Source organism: Vanrija albida (assembly GCF_041260175.1).
Source record: "Vanrija albida strain AlHP1 chromosome Unknown contig_4, whole genome shotgun sequence".
Taxonomy (NCBI): domain Eukaryota; kingdom Fungi; phylum Basidiomycota; class Tremellomycetes; order Trichosporonales; family Trichosporonaceae; genus Vanrija; species Vanrija albida.
In genome coordinates, this window is record NW_027191423.1 from 160,461 (window position 1) to 176,915 (window position 16,455).

Sequence of the window (16,455 nt, forward strand, 5' to 3'; positions counted from 1 at the left end):
CAGCTCGGCCACGCGACGCGTCGGATGGCGTTGGAGTCGTGCGTGCTCGCGCTTGCTTCCTCTCTCCGTCGGCAGGACGCACAAAGCACCCCCTCGTGTCGGCAGGACACAGAAACCACCCTCGTGTGCAGGGGACGGGGTGACGGTGTGCATCGTTGCTCGTGTTTCGTCGCCAAGTCGCCCGCCGCCCGCCGTTGGATCACAGCCGCCGGTACGTGTTTGGCATCGGGTGTACGGAAGCCGCGACCAGCGGACGTATTGAACGAAAAGAAAGGGACGCCGGTGGCCAGCACCGAGCGCCGGAAGAAGAATACAGAGGTGGCCATGCGCATCTGGCCAGGCGTCTCTGGGGCCGCTTACTTGCGCTGCCAGAAGTGGTCCTTGTAGTCGTCCCACGGGATCTCGATGCGGGGCCGCACATGCTCCTTGTACTCGGGCACAGACTCGGAGAAGATCTTGGTCCAGTCCTTGTGGAAGTCGCCTGTACGGTCAGCATGACAAAAGCGACTCGAAACGCACAGTAGACAACGCCGCAGTCGCGCCAGCCACAGCCGATCTGGGTGTTGAGTGGGTCGGTGCTGATATGCCAGTGGCCGACTTCCTTGCCGGGGTTGGCAGCGTGCGTGTCGTAGTTCCACTCCCTGCCCTCGAGGAGCCAGCGGTCGACCGAGCGCTTGGCCTGGAAGGCCAGGTCCACGCCCTTGCCGCCGCGGCGGTCGCCCATGGTGTCACTTAGCCGTCAGCCTCGTTCATTCGCACCCCAGTCCCGCGTGCAACTTACAGAACCTGGGCGGATCCACCGCCGCCACCCTCAGCAGCCCAGTGCTGGTACACGCACTTGTGGGCGTGCTGGACGGCGATGCCGGCCAGGGTCGCGTTCCACACGAGCGGCGGGGCACCCCAGACCGAGCGCCACTGGTTGAAGCGCATGAGGAAGATTTCAGCGATGGGGTCGTCGGCGGGAATCTCGCCGTCGGGGTTGAGGCCCACCGACCCGTCGGGGATGATGACCTCGGTCACCTCGACCTCCTTGCCGATCGGCGGCGGGAGGGTCGGCGTGACGCTGGGGTCGAGGAACCACTCCTCGTCCTTGGTCTTGCCTGGCACGTAGCTCGAGTTGGAGCTGCCAGTGCCGGTGCTGACGGGGGCGGGCGACGCGCTGGAGCCGGCCGAGGGCGAGCCGGTGGGCGTGCCAGTCACGTCCGAGGACACGGCACCGTTGGCAGTGGGCGCGCCGGTGCCGGCACCGGCGCCCGCGCTCGAGGTCTTGTTGGGGCGGCACTTGTTCGGCGCCGCGCTCACCACAGTGGCGAGGGCGAGGAGGACGAGCGGGGAGAACTTCATTGTGAGAACGAGTGTGAGGGGTGACACCAGGTCAGCGGGTAGAACAGTACGAGTGGGTTGGGGCGGACTCCGGGTCAGCTGAGGACTAGGACTCGAGTCTCATCGCGGGGTTTAAGTAGGTCGCAGATGGTGAGGGCAGCGCCGACAACACACGAGCGATATGTCTTGGCAGCGAGGGGGACGAAGCAACATCCTCCTTGGCGGCAACGAGGAAAGAGTAGTAGTGGGATCGCGTTTCACGGCGCGATGTGAGCAAGTGGGTCTGAAGAGGACGCCGCAGCCAAGAACATCAGAGGCTGTGACCCGGTCGGGGAAGTTGAAGTGACGTTGGGGTTACCCCACTTCGTTAGGTGAGGCACGCCGACACGGGGCAATGCCGGCACGAACCACGCGACGCGTCGGACGAGGATGGAGTCGTGCATACGCGATTGCTTCCTCTCGCCATCTGCAAGGCCGTCAACCACCTTGGTGTGAAGGGGAGCGTGTGCTTCCTTGCTCGTGTTTCGTCACCGAGTCGCCCGAGGCCCGCCGCTCCATCAGGCCTCTCCAGACGGTTTGACAAAGGTGTACGCCGCGCCGACTCGAACGACATGCTAGTCTTTCCGGGGGATCTCGATCCCGGCCAGACGTGATCCTCGTATCCGGGAACCTGCTTGAAGCTGCACGTCCAGTTCTTAGCGATGCAGCCTGGGTGGAGGACGTTGTGTTGTCCGTCCTTTTCTCTCTGCGGAGCTAGGACGGACCGAGAGGACGCGCCGGGTACCGGCATCCCCCTGCCACCAACTCGTAGTGCGTTTCACGCGTTTCAGTGAGACTGGGAGCGAGCCTGGGAGCAAACCGTCCGGCCCTCCTCATTCTGCATCCCATTACCTACCACCCCGACGAGGCGAGGCACGCTGCCCCGGTGGAGTTACTCTCAACCTGGGGTCAGGGGCAGGCCCGGAACTGGGCCGAAGCCGTAGCCTTGACAACGCGGTCGCGTCGGATGGCGAGGAGTGCCTGCAAGACGGGCGGGGCTACTCGCCCTGGTGGACGACGCCCGGCCCCACGGGGGGTGAAGGGGTGGGTCTCGACGCCTGCACTCGCTGGCCTCGTTTCAGCGGTCAGCTTTGTCTGCAGCTGCACCTTGAGGTCGAGGTACGGCGGCGTAAGATGGGCCGGCAAACGCGACTGCCATTCTGAGACGGTTGTCAACGACAACGCATGCCTCGGGTGAAGGCGGTCGCGCCGTTACGTCGACCGTGGCGGCCGCAAGCTCGACTTGTAGAGGCCTCGATGGATGCGACTGTGGCGAGAAGAGCAGGTGTTTGGAGGGCGGTAAATTGAATTAAAAATGGAGCAAGTCGATTAGGATTCCAATTAGCTTGTTGGTGTTGATCATCACCTGGTCTGCGGCGAGCCTTTGATGCCACATTCTGTCGAGTGCACGAGCGGCCGCCGCTCGTACTCGCCGCCACCGTCGGCGCACCGTTGGCCCAACGGAGTAACTGCAAGCATGGTACTGGGGGAGTCGGGATGTCCATCAGGTTGCAGGTTGGGAGTGGGGAGCCCGCCCACGTGTTTGTCAGGTGGCTTGCGCGTGGGCCAACAAGCAAGGCCGGCAAGGCCGTGCACCTCCACGATCTCCCAGCATGCATAGATTTTCCGTCCACGTTGTCTGTGCACGAGAGCGGCGCCCGTACCGCACCCCGGGCGAGTCTGTGCCCTCTCCACGGGCCTCAAACTCGGCTTGCACTCTGGGCTGTGGGTGGGGACCCGAGGTCAGGTGGGGGTATGGAATCTGGGCGGCGCGTGGGTGGCGCGCGCAACAACTTGCCGGCGGCGAGCCCAGCTACCCACACGCCGCGGGTTATTACCCAGCCCCAGCCAGCAATTAGCGGTTATCTATTCCACGCCTTTGAGCTGGAGCTTGCCAGCAGCTTCGCCCCGTATAGTCTTGTACTATGGTTTGGGCGTGGGTATGGCGAGCATAAGGAAAAATGCCCATTCGCCGTAACAACCTGCCCCACGCCACCGAGGAGCGCCGCCGGCGCCGTGGAACGGCGCCTCGCCACCCATCCACAGCCGCGCCGTTGACGTGGCGAGCCCGTCGCCGACTCGACGCCGAGCAGCGTCCCCGCCGCCACTGGTGGGCCTTGCATGGGAGTGGCGGTTGGAATGGTATAAAGAGGAGGGGGTCTGGCGAAGGAGAACTCACAACACCTCACACACCTCACCATGACTGCTAGCAGCACGACCAAGGCGACTTCGCCACCCGCCGACCTGGCACACCTCCCCGACCCCAACAACTATGTTGACAAGACCATCACGCGCATGAAGTACCTCCCGCCCGTGACTTGGACCAACTTCCTCTCCAACGTCAACTGGGGCAACACCTTCTTCCTCGTCGCGCCGCCACTCCTCGCCATCTACGGCTTCTACACCACCCCCCTGCTCCGGTACACTGCTATTTTCAGGTATGTGGCACGCCACTTCCCCCTCGACTCCCGCTGACCCCGCAGCGTGCTCTACTACTTCTTCACCGGCCTCGGCATCACGGCAGGCTACCACCGCCTGTGGTCGCACAGGTCGTACAACGCCTCGGTCCCCGTCCAGGTGCTCCTCGCGCTCGCGGGCGCAGGCAGCGTCCAGGGCTCGATCAAGTGGTGGTGCCGCGGCCACCGCGCCCACCACCGCTACACCGACACCAAGCTCGACCCGTACTCTGCCAACGAGGGCTTCTTCTCGTCGCACATTGGCTGGATCATCTTCAAGCCCCGCGGCCAGATTGGCGCCTCGGACATCTCGGACCTCACGCGCAACTGGATCGTAAAGTACCAGCACAAGTACTACGGCCCGGTCGCGCTCTTCATGGCCTTTGGGCTCCCCTCGCTCATCGCCGGCCTCGGGTGGGGAGACTACCTCGGTGGCTTCCTCTTCGCGGGGTGCGCTCGCCTCGTGTTCGTCCACCACTCGACGTTCGCCGTCAACTCGTTTGCGCACATGTTTGGCGAGCACACGTACGACAACAAGCACTCGCCGCGCGACAACTTCCTCACGTCGCTCGTGACGTTCGGCGAGGGATACCACAACTTCCACCACCAGTTCCCCATGGACTTCCGCAACGCCATCAAGTGGTACCAGTACGACCCTACCAAGTGGCTCATCTCGGCGTTCAGCAGCCTCGGGCTCGCGTCGCACCTCAAGCGCTTCCCCGACAACGAGATCCAGAAGGGCAAGTACACGATGCAGCTCGAGAAGCTGCAGGCCGACAACGACAGCATCAAGTGGCCCAAGCGTGACCTGCCCGTCGTGTCGTGGGAGGACTTCCAGGCCGAGGCAAAGGAGCGCTCCCTCGTCGCCATCCACGGCTTCATCCACGACTGCTCCTCGTTCATCGAGGACCACCCTGGCGGCGCCAACCTCATCAAGAAGGCGATTGGCACGGATGCGACGGCGGCCTTCTTTGGCGGCGTCTACGACCACTCGAACGCCGCGCACAACATCCTCGGCATGATGCGTGTGGGCATCCTCGACGGCGGCATGGAGGTCGAGTCGCTCAAGCTCAACAAGTCGGACCTGCAGGGCTACGAGTCCGACTCGGGCGCCTCGGCTGCCTCGGACGACTCGGTCCTCTCGGGCTCGGACATTGACGCCATTGTCGAGGAGTACGAGAACAAGCGCCCGATCCACCAGCCCTCGGCCTACGTCCCGATCCCCTACGTCCTGCCTCTTCCCGCCTCCGAGCGCATCGCCCTCGTCAAGGCCAAGCCCGAGCTGCTCCCCGCTGTCCTCTCGCGCGTGTCGACCCCGGTGCTCACGCGCGTGTCGACGCCCGTTCAGACTCCCCCTCGCGTGTCCACCCCGGTGATTTGAACAGACTCGCCGCAACCTTTCTCCCTCTCCGCTTGCAACCTGGTCGTGCACACGGCCCCAAGCGACTCGTCTTGAGTGACGAGCAGCGCCAGTGCTTGAGCCTCCCTCGGACCCGTGCTCAGAACCCATAGCATTGTAGCCTGCCGCATAGAATAGACACATATGTAGACACGTTTAATGAATCGCAGTCTTGATGAATGGTCTGTGGCCGTACTCACATGTCGGTGAGCGAGGGATGCCGAGCGGGGGCTTGGGTCGGTCGACCAGCAGCCTGTCGAGGCATCCCGGCGTTTGAGCTGTTCGCGCTGGGTGAGTTGGGCGAGGAGAGCGGCTGATGGGGGAGCAAGCTCGGCTCGGGCCGTCGTTAACCAGCAGCCCGCCCACGTCCCATGATTGCAACTCGGACCGGGCGCTGTGGGGCTTGGGGGCGGACTCCGGGTGTGTCCTCCGGCGTAGCAGTGATGCATTGGTGTTGTAGAGCTGGTCGCGTCAATGCTGAACAATCGCTACTTCGCCGGCGCCGACCTCCATGGACACTTGTCCATGATCAGGCACGACGGCAAGGGTCCGCTCGCCTCGGCAGCCTCCCGGAGTGGCCGGTGATGTTTGCTCCGGGGTGCCTCAAGCAAGGCGGGGGTGGGGGGACGCCGCGGGGATGCGCCGGGGGAGGATACTCGACAGATGTGATAGGCAAGCGGTCGGCAGTCGGGGTTGTAGGCCTCGGTGACCCACGGCACCGAGTGCCTCGCCCCCCTCGCCTCGGCCCGGACCCCCGCCCCCACCTGCCATGACATCTCTCGGTCGGCAGTCGGTGTTGCCAAGGCGGTCGGCGACCTGCCGAGTTTGCATCGCACTCATTGCTATCGGTCCGTTCCACGCCCCCACCCCCCATGTGATGACGATAGACACTCCAGAACACATATAGCCGCGTCGGCGTCCTCGACCCCACCCCCATCGACCACATTCGCCGCAATGACGACCGCAGCCACCACGCCCCTCTCCGACTCCGAGTACCTCTCGCGCACGTACGCCGGCGTGCTGGGCAAGCTCATCGGCGTGTACCTCGGACGGCCGTTCGAGGGGTGGACGCACCAGCGCATCGTGGCCGAGCTCGGCCACATCAAGTGGTACGTTCACGAGCAGAAGGACGTGCCCCTGCTCGTGACGGACGACGACGTGTCCGGCACCTTCGCCTTTATCCGCGCGCTCGAGGAGCACGCGCTCGACAAGGCCGGCGTGCTGCCCGCCGCGGCGATCGGCAAGACGTGGCTCAACCAGGTCGTCGAGCGCAAGAGCGTGTTCTGGTGGGGCGGGAACGGCATCTCGACCGAGCACACGGCGTACAACAACCTCAAGCGGGGCATCCCCGCGCCCGAGTCGGGCAGCATCGCGACAAACGGCACCACCGTCGCCGAGCAGATTGGCGCACAGATCTTCATCGACGGCTGGGCGCTCGTCAACCCCGGCGACCCGGCGGCGGCGGCGCGCTTCGCCGAGCAGGCTGGCAAGGTGAGCCACGACGGCGAGAGCGTGTACGCCGCGCAGCTGTGGGCCGCGATGGAGGCCGAGGCCTACGTCTCGTCCGATGTCGACCACCTGCTCGACGTCGGCCTGTCCTTCATCCCCGCGCAGTCGATCATCGCGCGCGCCATCGCAGAGGTCCGCGCCTGGGTCAAGGAGGACGGCGACTGGCTGAGGACGCGCCAGCGCATCCAAGACAAGTACGGGTACGACAAGTTCCCTGGCTTCTGCCACGTCGTGCCCAACCACCTGATCATGGTCATGTCGGTGCTGTACGCGCCCGACGACTTCTCCCTCGCCATGGAGATTGTCAACACGTGCGGCTGGGACACGGACTGCAACTCTGGCAACGTCGGCTGCCTGATCGCGCTCATGCTCGGCCTTGACGGCGCCTTCGCCGCCAAGCCCGAGTGGCGCGCGCCGCTCGCGGACCGCGCGCTCATCTCGAGCGCGGACGGCGGCTACTCGATCAACAACGCCGCGCGGCTCACGTACGACGTCGTCAACATGGGCCGCGCGCTCAAGGGCAGGCCGCCGCTCCCCCAGCCCAAGGACGGCGCTCAGTTCCACTTCACCCTCCCCGGCTCGGTGCAGGGCTTCCAGGTGGCCGAGGGCGACGGCAGGGCGTACCAGGCCGACGGGGCGCTCGCCATCGAGTTCACCTCCGCCGGCGGCGCGGTCGAGGTCTCGACCGGCACCTCGGCGCCAAAAGACATGGAGATCATGCCCGGCCCGTACCTCCTCTGCTCGACGCCGCTCATCTACCCCGGCCAGAAGCTCAAGGCCGTGCTGCGTGCCAGCGCCGAGCTCGCCGCGCCCGTCACGGCGCGCATCCGCCTGCAGGTGTTCAACCCCGAGCACGAGCCCAAACCCGTCGACAGCGACGCCAGCATCACCCTCACGCCAGGCGACACCGCGCTGCACGAGCTCGAGTGGGTCATCCCGCAGGGCAACGGCTGGCCCATCCTCTCGGCCGGCGTACTCCTCAGATCGACCAACGCAGCCACCGGCAAGGTCTATCTCGACAGCTTCAGGTGGACCGGGCAGCCCGAGTACACTGTCGTCCGGCCGGCCGAGGTGCAGGGCCGCATGTCGTTCTGGGACTTGGCGTGGGTGCAGAGCGTGAGCAACTGGGCCTGGACGCCGGCCACGACGCTGTTCATCGGGCAGGACGAGGGCGAGGGCCTCGTCGTGCAGGGCACGCGCGAGTGGACCGACTACCGCGTGTCGATGGGGGACGTGATTGTGCGGTATGGCTCTCGGGCAGGCGTCGCGATCCGCGTGCAGGGCCTGCGGAGGTGGTACGCCGTCCAGCTCGCGACCGATGCCGACGGGTCGACGTACGTCGCCATCGTCAAGGCGCTCGACGAGCGCCGCATCGAGCTGGCGCGCGCGCCGTTCCGGTGGGCGATCGACGAGTCGCACGACATCGTCCTCGAGGCGCGCGGCGCAGAGATCAAGGCGACCGTCGGCGACGTCGTCCTCACCGCCTCGGACGAGCAGTACGCCGGCGGCGGGTTCGGCCTCGTCGTCAACGACGGGTCAGTCTCGGCCGGCACGGTCCGCATCCAGCCAGTCGATTAGAGGTTACAGTAGATGTCGTTGTCGTGTATCATGCAGTCGTGGCTAGAGGGCGAGACTGACCGCCCAATGCCCACCACTCACTTGCCCACCTTGTCTCACCGCAAACACTGCATGCCGCGACCTAACCTCCTACTGGTGCGGCCAGAACGGCTTGCTCTGGTCCCAGTACGACGTGCCATCTGACCCAGGGCCCTGGCTCATCGCCGCGTCAAAGTTGCCTGCGAAGAACGGCGCCGCCACCTGGGGCGGGAAGGCGTCCGCTAATCGTCAGCAACCTCGCAGCACACACTCACCAGGCGGGATGGACATGAACGGAAAGTTCGGAGGCATGACGGCCGGCGGCGGCGGCGGGGCTGAGCCGACTCCGCCAATGATGCTCATCCAGTCCTCGGTCGCGAAGATGTTGTCGGCGATGGCAAAGTCAAAGTCGAGCGGCGGCGTCGTGTCCTGCACCATGGGCTGCGGGGGCTGGTCGACGGGCACGACTTGGGGAGGCGAGCCGGCGCGCAGCGAGCGGTTGTTGCGCGCCTTGGCGACGACCCTGCGCAGGAAGTGGGAGAAGTGAAAGTCGGGGACTGGGGTGGGGTCAGCGCGTCCAATTGTCCCGACCTACACTGCGAGAGCTCATCGGCAAGCAGCTCGACGTCGCGCGCCGCCTCGCGCAGGTCAATCGCCTCGGGGAACAGGCTGGCCATGCGGATGAGGTACCGCGCCGCATGGGCGAGCCCGAGGCGCACATTGCGGTTGCCGTACCGGATCTTGGCCGTCTCGCTGCCCCTCGCGGCGCGCGAGACGAGACGCGCCGCCGCGCGCGTGGCGCTGATGAGCCCGTCCCGCCTGTCGCTCGGCATGCGCTGGATGTCGCGCTTGGTGATGGCGCCGGGGCAGCGCGCGTTGTTGTTCTGCAGCGTGGCGTAGTTCTTGATCGTGCTCAGCTCGGCGACGAGGAAGTCGTCGTCCGACAGCCCGATCTTGGCTGGGCCGTCAGCGCAAAGCGGCGGGCTCGACGCACCATAGTACTGGAGCCAGAAGCTCTCCCACACCTCGAGGTTCTGCAGCACCTCGTCGATCATGCCGTCCATCGTCCGCCCAGTCACGCCCTGCCGCCGCGCGAGCTGCACCGGCGCGCGCAGGCTCATGACCTCGTTGAGCACGATGCACCGGCTGTCGTCCTTTGTCGAGAGCGGGTGCTCGAGGAACAGCCGGCCGACCTTCATCGACTCGTCGCGGTCGCACAGCACCGGCCGGCCGTGGGTCCCGCACATTTCATTGTGCGTCTTGAGTGTCTGCGAGGTTAGGGCTGGCGAGAGTGGTGTCACATACCGCGAGCCACACGCGCGCGCCATTCACGAGCGGCCGCTCCTTCTCCAGCTCCTCGGCGCTCTTGTCCACGCCCATGCCTGAGCGTGCGAGGTGCGGGAGACAGAGATGGAGGTCGAGTTCGTAGCTGCGGGTGTCAGTGCTAAGCTGTAGGAGTCGCCCATCGCTTACGCCAGGCTGAGGGTGTGGTCTGCACTCGTCAGTCACGTTCTCTCCGCTCCACTCACTCCCAGCACGCCAGTCCCGGTCGCCCCAGTTGGTCAGCACCACTGGAGGTCAGCTGCGGCCCCCGGAGGCACCTACGCATGGCCTGGACGTTCTCGAGGGTCGCAGTCGGCGCGTACAGCGTCGCCGCTGCAATCTTCTCGGCATACCGCACCAGCCTGTTCCGCAGCGCGCTCCCCGACGACGGGTAGCCTGGGCGTGAGCGCTCACCCCCCACCGCGCTCACCGTTTCCAGACATGGCCAGCTGCCCGGCAATCATGATGGCCGTGATACAGAACGGCGACCGGGAGCGCAGGCTGCGGGGTCAGCGCCTGCCCAACGACCCACACCTACCTGTCCCACGTGTCGTACATCGGATCAAAGACGGGGAGGAACGCATGCGCGCCTTGGAAGTACCTGTCATCAGCTTGCCCAGCCCCGCGCGCAACGCACATTTCAAAGAGGTGCCGCCCCTCCTGCTCGCTGCAGAACCCGCGCTGCACGGGATCGGGGAACTCGTGCGGCTGCAGGTCGTCGCGCTGGAACAGGAGCGAGTTGAGCGGGTTGGCTGGCGGCCTGCCGTCGTCGTGCTCGAGCGTAGAGCGCGTACCCGACGCCTCTTGCGTGCGCCGCCGCTCCTCCTCCTCGTGGTAGATGATGTGCCGCATCGGCGACGCCTTGAGGTCGTCGTCGTTGTCCTCGTCGGCCGACTCCTCGGCGACCCGTCGCGCCTCGTTGCCCGATGCGCGAGCCGCCGCGGGCTTGACGCTGGGCGTGCTGCCCGAGCCGGAGCGCGGGCTCGCCGACGAGCCAGTGAGCTGCGCCCACCCCGGGGGCGGGAGGTCGGGCGGGAGCGGCGTCGAGGTCGCTGCCGGCTGTGAGGCCGAGCGGTTCGAGCGGGACGACGTCGACGTCGACTCCCTCGCGCTCGTCGACGACCCGGCCCTGCCCTCGACCAGCACGCGCAGCATCGCCTCGACGTTCTTCATGCTCGACTGGACCACGTCCATCTGGTTCTCGAGGTGCGCCACGCGGCTGCCGTTAGCTCGAGCTCGGGGAGGCACCCACTCCTGGTTGCTCTTGATCCTGTACGAGCTCGGCGTCGACTCGAGCGTGAACGTGCACGGGATGTCCATTGTCGCGCAGCGTCTACATGGTGGGTTGGCGCGGTCGATGCATCGGATCTTCATCCGATGGCAGGTGTCCTGTTCTGTCAGTCGGTCTGGAGCGAGGGGACAGGTGAGATGAGATGCTCACGCAGGCGCCTTGGGGGTCAGCGACGATATTACTCATGACTCACGACTCGCGCCAAAGGACGCAGCCCGCACATCAGGCTTGTCTGTCTTTGGCATGGCGCCGGTCGAGCTTCGAAGGCGAGAGTGAGATAACAGCAATGGGCAAGATGGATGCGGCCGCTCCAAGGCCGTTACGAGTGGAGCTTCGGGAGAGGTACGTAACTTTGTTGATTGTAGAGAAGAAGACGCTCGGTGACTCGCCGCGGCTGGGTGTATGTCGATGCAAAACAATGCAGCGACAGCGAGCACCCCCGTCGCAAACCTCGCCTCGCGTACGCACTCACATCACGCACGGCTCGGTAACCTCGATGCAGCTCATCGGGTGATCCATCAATGGAACGGCCCGGCTCTCCTGGCAAGCCAAGGGGATCTGGGGCCGCCACTCGTCGTCGGCCGTGCTCTCTACGCTGGCTGGGCCTCGCACCGGCGTCCGCCAAGCAAGGGCTCGTGTCAAGGCCGCAGCTGACGAAGAGAGTCTGCGCTGCGAGATCTTAGCAGAGGCGAGTTGAACGCATAGTTGTACCCGTCCAGAGTGCTGCGGTGACGTTCCTGAGTCCCGACCAGCTGCCTATCTCCGCCTCTGGCGACCTGGCTCGTGCTCTTCAGGGGTCCTCGGTCGGAGGTCGGCAGGCGGCACCGATGCGGAACAACCCGCCGGGGCTGCATCCTCGACTGCAGGACTGTGCTGCTGCTCCTCCAGGACCTTCATGTACTCTTGCATACACCTTGCCTACACCTTGCAGACTGCTGCCAGACCCTCCCTCTTCACGCTCCCCTAAACCTATCCTTGACACCCGCTCCCTCCCTCGCCCGCTCTCCCTCCGCCGTTCCGAACATGCCCACCCTAGAGCACGTACGCGAACATGGGGTTCTCAAAGTCGGTCATGTCGTCGAACGCCTGGCCCCAGAGCCTCGACTCGTCAAAGCCCTCGGCGGCGAGGCGGGCGCTCAGCTCCTTGCGGTAGGCGTCGGCCTCCTCGGTAGTCATGATGGACATGTCCTTGAGGTTGGCGGGCAGGCCCATGGCGACGCGCTGCGCCTCCTTGCGCTTGTTGAGGACGTTGAGGTAGACACCCATCGACAGGGCCAGGATCAGGAGCATGCACCAGCACGCAATGTCGACATAGAGACCCGTGAGGTAGACGGGCGCCTCGTGCGACAGGTAGACCTGGGGGCCGATGACGTTGCCGGCGCACTGGAACACGACTGGGGGTGTGAGCTGACTGCGCTGATGATGCTGACGGGGTTACTCACACATGGTGGCAGTGGTGACGACACGCTTGGTCGTGCCGGCCGCGTTGAGGTTGGCCCACGAGAAGAGCAGGGGCTGGAGACCGGTGAACATCTGCGCGACGTAGTAGCTGGCGAGCAGGCCGTTCGTGTTCTTGCGCGACACCTGGGTGAGGGCGGTACCACCAGCGATGGGGAAGATACACAGGACGGCGACGACGGGGAAACGGAGCTTGTAGCGGTTGGTAACGTAGATGGAGATGAGGAGGACGATGATGCCGATGACACCGGTGGGCATCTGCATGAGGACCGAGTGGAAGCTGTTAAAGCCAAAGCCCTTGGTGATGAGCTGCGAGGGGTTAGCACTGTGCACAGCAAGGAGCAGCTGTTCAACTCACGCCACCGAAGGTGCCGAAGCCGCCCGAGGGGGTCGAGCAGCAGATGAACATGCCAGCCCACATCCAGGTCTTGGGGTCACGGTACGTCTCCCAAACCTGGGCCCAGTTGAACTTGGACGACTTGGTACCGGTGTTGTTCTCGCGGAGGCGCTCGAGGGCGATGAGGCGGTCGTTGCCGTGGCGGAGGAAGCGGGCCGTAGTGGGCGAGTTGGGGAGGAGCCACCACACGACAGGGGCGAGCGCGAGCGACAGGCAGCCCATGAAGAGGAAGATGCCCTGGTACGGCCTGATGCCAGAGTTGACGTGGCCGATACCGTAGGAGAGGAGCGGGCCCCAGATGGCGGCCATCGAGTTGGCGATCTGGTACGCGATAGTGCGGTACGACTGCTCGCGGCGGGTCCACCACATCTGGGCTGGGTGGCGTTAGCGGAGTACAGGGGAGAAGGAAGGGAGCAACTCACTGATCAGGACACAGGATGGCAGGATGGTAGCCTCGAAGAAACCGAGCAGCAGGCGGCAGATGACCAGGCCGGTGAAGTTCTTCGCGGCACCCGTCGAGGCAGTGACGATCGACCAGCTGACCATGTTGAACACGACCCAGTACTTGACGGGGAAGGCGATGAGCGAGTAGGACGACAGGGGCTGGGTGACGAGCTGCATGATGTAGACGACCGACGTGAGCCACGAGAACTGGGTGCCGTGGAGGTTGGTCTCCTTCTGCAGGTCGAAGACGGCCGCGTACGAGAGCGACGACTTGTCGAGCTGCTGGAGGAAGTAGACCAGACACATGGGGATACCTGGGTGTGTGAGTCTTCGCCCCGCCCTTCGCCTTCACTTCCACTCACAGACGTAGATGTCGATGCGGCGGAGCACGCGCTTGCGGTCCTCGAGCGACGCCTCGACCGTGCCGGCCTCGGCGAGAATCCTCGCCGCGTCATCGAGCTGTGTGTTGGCCTTGTACTTTGGCCCCTTGGCGCTCTCGAGGTCCTCGACCTGCTCGAGGTGGTCGCCGACGGGGAGCTTGTCGTCCGAGTGGTGTTCCTTGACTGCTGGCATGGTGAGTGAAGCAAGTTGGGGCTATACTCCTCACGACCTGCCGTCCAACATTTAATATCTTGCCCACAAACAACACACCGTCAAAATTCCCCGCCCACGGCGCCGCGACGCCGCCCGCGGGGGCTTGGCTCTCGTTCGCCGGTCGGGAGGCTGATCCGGGGCCAGCACGTCCCAGTCGGCTAGCCCGGTCCCCCGCACCCCTCCACCCCCCGTCTATGTCCACAGATCTGGTATCACCTTGGCACCCGGTCCGGTCGCCGTGTCGCTTACTCCCCTGCGTGCGGGCAGCGGCAGCGAGGTGAGAGGGGAGACGAGAGCCAGCTGAACAAGCCAAAGACCGGAAGGTTTCCCTGCGCGGAGGTTCGGCGCCGGGGCCTCGGCGCCGAAGTGCCACCTCCACCTTGTGGCGGGACGCGGCCGACGGGTTCCGGCACCCAGCTGCCCACACTGATCGGCTTGCATGGCCGGCCTTGGCGCACGTGAGGGCGGCGGCAGTCGTAAGGGAGCGGCAGGGGGGCCTGTCATTGGCGCTTGGTCAGCGCGCTGCCCGTCAGCTGTCCAGGCCCCCCTTCGGACGTGTTCGCTGCCAGGGCCGACGCCCGCGGTGAATCGGCGCCGCAAGGCGCGTGGGTGCGTGCGGCTCGCCTCGGCCGTGCACCGCGCACCGCGCCCGCAGCGTGCAGCATGGCGCCGGACCGACGTACGCGCCACTGTCGGAATCTAGGCGCAGAACACGTCGCGCCTGGACCTGGCACGAGTCACCCGGTGCCCGGTCCGCTGTGCGAGGGGGCGGTATCTCGCCCGATACCCGGTTGGCAGGCCGGTGGCACGGGTGGGACTTGGATCGACAAGCAGAAGCCACACGAGGCTCTCGGCGCCGACCAGTGGGCCTTACGGCCCTCGGACCGTCTGGAGGGGCCGACCTGCATTCCCAAGCTCATCAGACTTTGAGATACGAGACGACTGACGCCGGTCTGCCCTCAACGCCGGTGGCTTTCGGACCGTGCCATACAAGGCATGTGACGCCGGCCTCGGACCGCGTGAGACGGGGTCGGACCGTGTGAGACCCATTCGGACTGCACGATACCCATCCGGGCCGTGTGAGGCAGGCTTGTCCCTATGTCCCCCGGACCGCGTGAGGCGCGGGTGCGTCGTCGCCGTCGGACCGCATGGGGTGGGGTCGCGGCCACTGTGCCGAAACTGACTCGGTTAACGTCCCACCTCGCTTGCCTCTGGCTCAACACTTCATTCATTCAGAGCTACATTGTCCGGGAGACTCGCCAGCAAGTCTCCGAGGCATATGGGGCGGGGAGGGGCACCCGCTCTGCGGGGGCGGGGGTGGGGTGGAGGGGTGGGGCAGGCTTACAGCGCGACGGGGAGCTTGCGCTTCCTGCGCACCGGCGCGGCGGGGGCAGACGAGCCCGCGGCAGGCGCCGAGGCGCCGCTCGCCGCCTCGCTCGCGGCTGTAGGCGCAGCAGAGGAGCCTCCCGCCGCGGGAGCGGAGGAGCCGCCGGCGGGGGGAGCGGAGGAGCCACCAGCCGGGGGAGCGGAGGCGCCTGAGGGCGCAGCGGTGCCTGAGGCTCCGGCGGATCCACCGGGGACCGAGGGGGCCGCCGAGCCCGAGGGCGCCGCCGAGCCGGACGGCAGGCCAGAGCCAGACGCCGCTCCGCCAGAGCTCGCCGGGGGGACGGGGTACGAGACTGCGCCGCCGCCGGAACCACCACCGCCCGAGCCGCCGCCGCCCGAGCCGCCACCACCGGAGCCACCACCGCCGGAGCCACCACCGCCGCTTCCACCACCGCCGCCGCTGGACGGCTTGGCCTTGGGCTTGCACGTCGGCTTGGGGGCACCGGTGCCACCGCTACCGCCGGTGGTGCCGCCCGCGCTTTGGGTGGGCACCGCCGAGCCTGAGCCGCCGCCGCCGCCGCCGCTCGAGACGGGGGGCGCGCCGGTGCCGGACGCGCCGCTGGACGGGACGCCAGTGCCCGAGGAGCCGGACGCAGCCGAGCTGCCGGACGGCGCACCGCTCGCGCCGCCCGAGCCGGAGGGTGCGGCGCTGCCAGAGCCCGAGGGAGCTCCAGTAGCGGCGCCCGAGCCAGAGGGAGCACCGGTAGCGGCGCCCGAGCCAGAGGGAGCACCGGTGGCGGCGCCAGAGCCCGAGGGGGCACCAGTCGCGGCGCCAGAGCCCGAGGCAGGAGCGCTGTCGGACGCAGCGCCCCCAGACGAAGCCGCGGCGATGCTGCCGGCGTCGGAGGCGGACGCGGCTGCGGTGCCGCTGGCGCCCGACTCTTGGGCGTGGGCGCCTACCGCGAGGACGGCGAGGAGGGCGAAGGCGACTGGAGTGAACTTCATTGAAGCAGTGTCGAAGTTCTGTTCGTTGATGTGCTCCTGCTCGAGCTCCCCGCCGCGTTTTATACCGTGCTGCCGCTCGGCGAGGCACTCGGGCAACTGCATATCTCATCAGATGCGCAGCTCAAGGCGACATTAGATGCGCAGCAAGAAGACATGTGAACAGAGATGCCGAGTTAGCGAAGCGTTAATGGAATAGCAGCGTCAGTGATGTGCGTGAGCGGGGCATCCCCCCGCGCGGGGTGTGTCTGACCAGTGCCTCGTACCCCGGTGCTAAGGTCCTAGTACGGGGCTACGG

The 16,455-nt window shown here is 66.2% G+C and overlaps 6 protein-coding genes across 6 annotated transcripts; 2 read left to right on the plus strand and 4 right to left on the minus strand.

Moving 5' to 3' along the window:
* Positions 1-356: 356 nt before the first annotated feature.
* Positions 357-1,344, minus strand: Q8F55_004783 (uncharacterized protein; the record flags this gene model as incomplete). Its single annotated transcript, XM_069353288.1, has 3 exons — positions 357-481; positions 520-731; positions 782-1,344. 3 exons carry the CDS (start codon positions 1,342-1,344, stop codon positions 357-359), a joined length of 900 nt encoding a protein of 299 aa, XP_069207930.1.
* Positions 1,345-3,561: 2,217 nt separating this feature from the next.
* Positions 3,562-5,199, plus strand: OLE1_2 (stearoyl-CoA 9-desaturase; the record flags this gene model as incomplete). Its single annotated transcript, XM_069353289.1, has 2 exons — positions 3,562-3,800; positions 3,846-5,199. 2 exons carry the CDS (start codon positions 3,562-3,564, stop codon positions 5,197-5,199), a joined length of 1,593 nt encoding a protein of 530 aa, XP_069207931.1.
* A 972-nt stretch (positions 5,200-6,171) lies between these two features.
* Q8F55_004785 (uncharacterized protein) lies at positions 6,172-8,304 on the plus strand (the record flags this gene model as incomplete). Its single annotated transcript, XM_069353290.1, has 1 exon — positions 6,172-8,304. The coding sequence occupies one exon, from the start codon at positions 6,172-6,174 to the stop codon at positions 8,302-8,304; it is 2,133 nt and encodes a 710-aa protein (XP_069207932.1).
* Positions 8,305-8,433: 129 nt separating this feature from the next.
* On the minus strand, positions 8,434-10,965 carry Q8F55_004786 (uncharacterized protein; the record flags this gene model as incomplete). The annotated part of the gene is made up of 9 exons (XM_069353291.1): positions 8,434-8,564; positions 8,598-8,879; positions 8,918-9,280; positions 9,317-9,590; positions 9,628-9,751; positions 9,796-9,814; positions 9,928-10,041; positions 10,076-10,146; positions 10,184-10,965. The coding sequence occupies 9 exons, from the start codon at positions 10,963-10,965 to the stop codon at positions 8,434-8,436; spliced, it is 2,160 nt and encodes a 719-aa protein (XP_069207933.1).
* Positions 10,966-11,968: 1,003 nt separating this feature from the next.
* Q8F55_004787 (uncharacterized protein) lies at positions 11,969-13,808 on the minus strand (the record flags this gene model as incomplete). Its single annotated transcript, XM_069353292.1, has 5 exons — positions 11,969-12,330; positions 12,379-12,703; positions 12,753-13,165; positions 13,214-13,549; positions 13,598-13,808. The coding sequence occupies 5 exons, from the start codon at positions 13,806-13,808 to the stop codon at positions 11,969-11,971; spliced, it is 1,647 nt and encodes a 548-aa protein (XP_069207934.1).
* A 1,362-nt stretch (positions 13,809-15,170) lies between these two features.
* Positions 15,171-16,160, minus strand: Q8F55_004788 (uncharacterized protein; the record flags this gene model as incomplete). The annotated part of the gene is made up of 1 exon (XM_069353293.1): positions 15,171-16,160. One exon carries the CDS (start codon positions 16,158-16,160, stop codon positions 15,171-15,173), a length of 990 nt encoding a protein of 329 aa, XP_069207935.1.
* Positions 16,161-16,455: the final 295 nt, after the last annotated feature.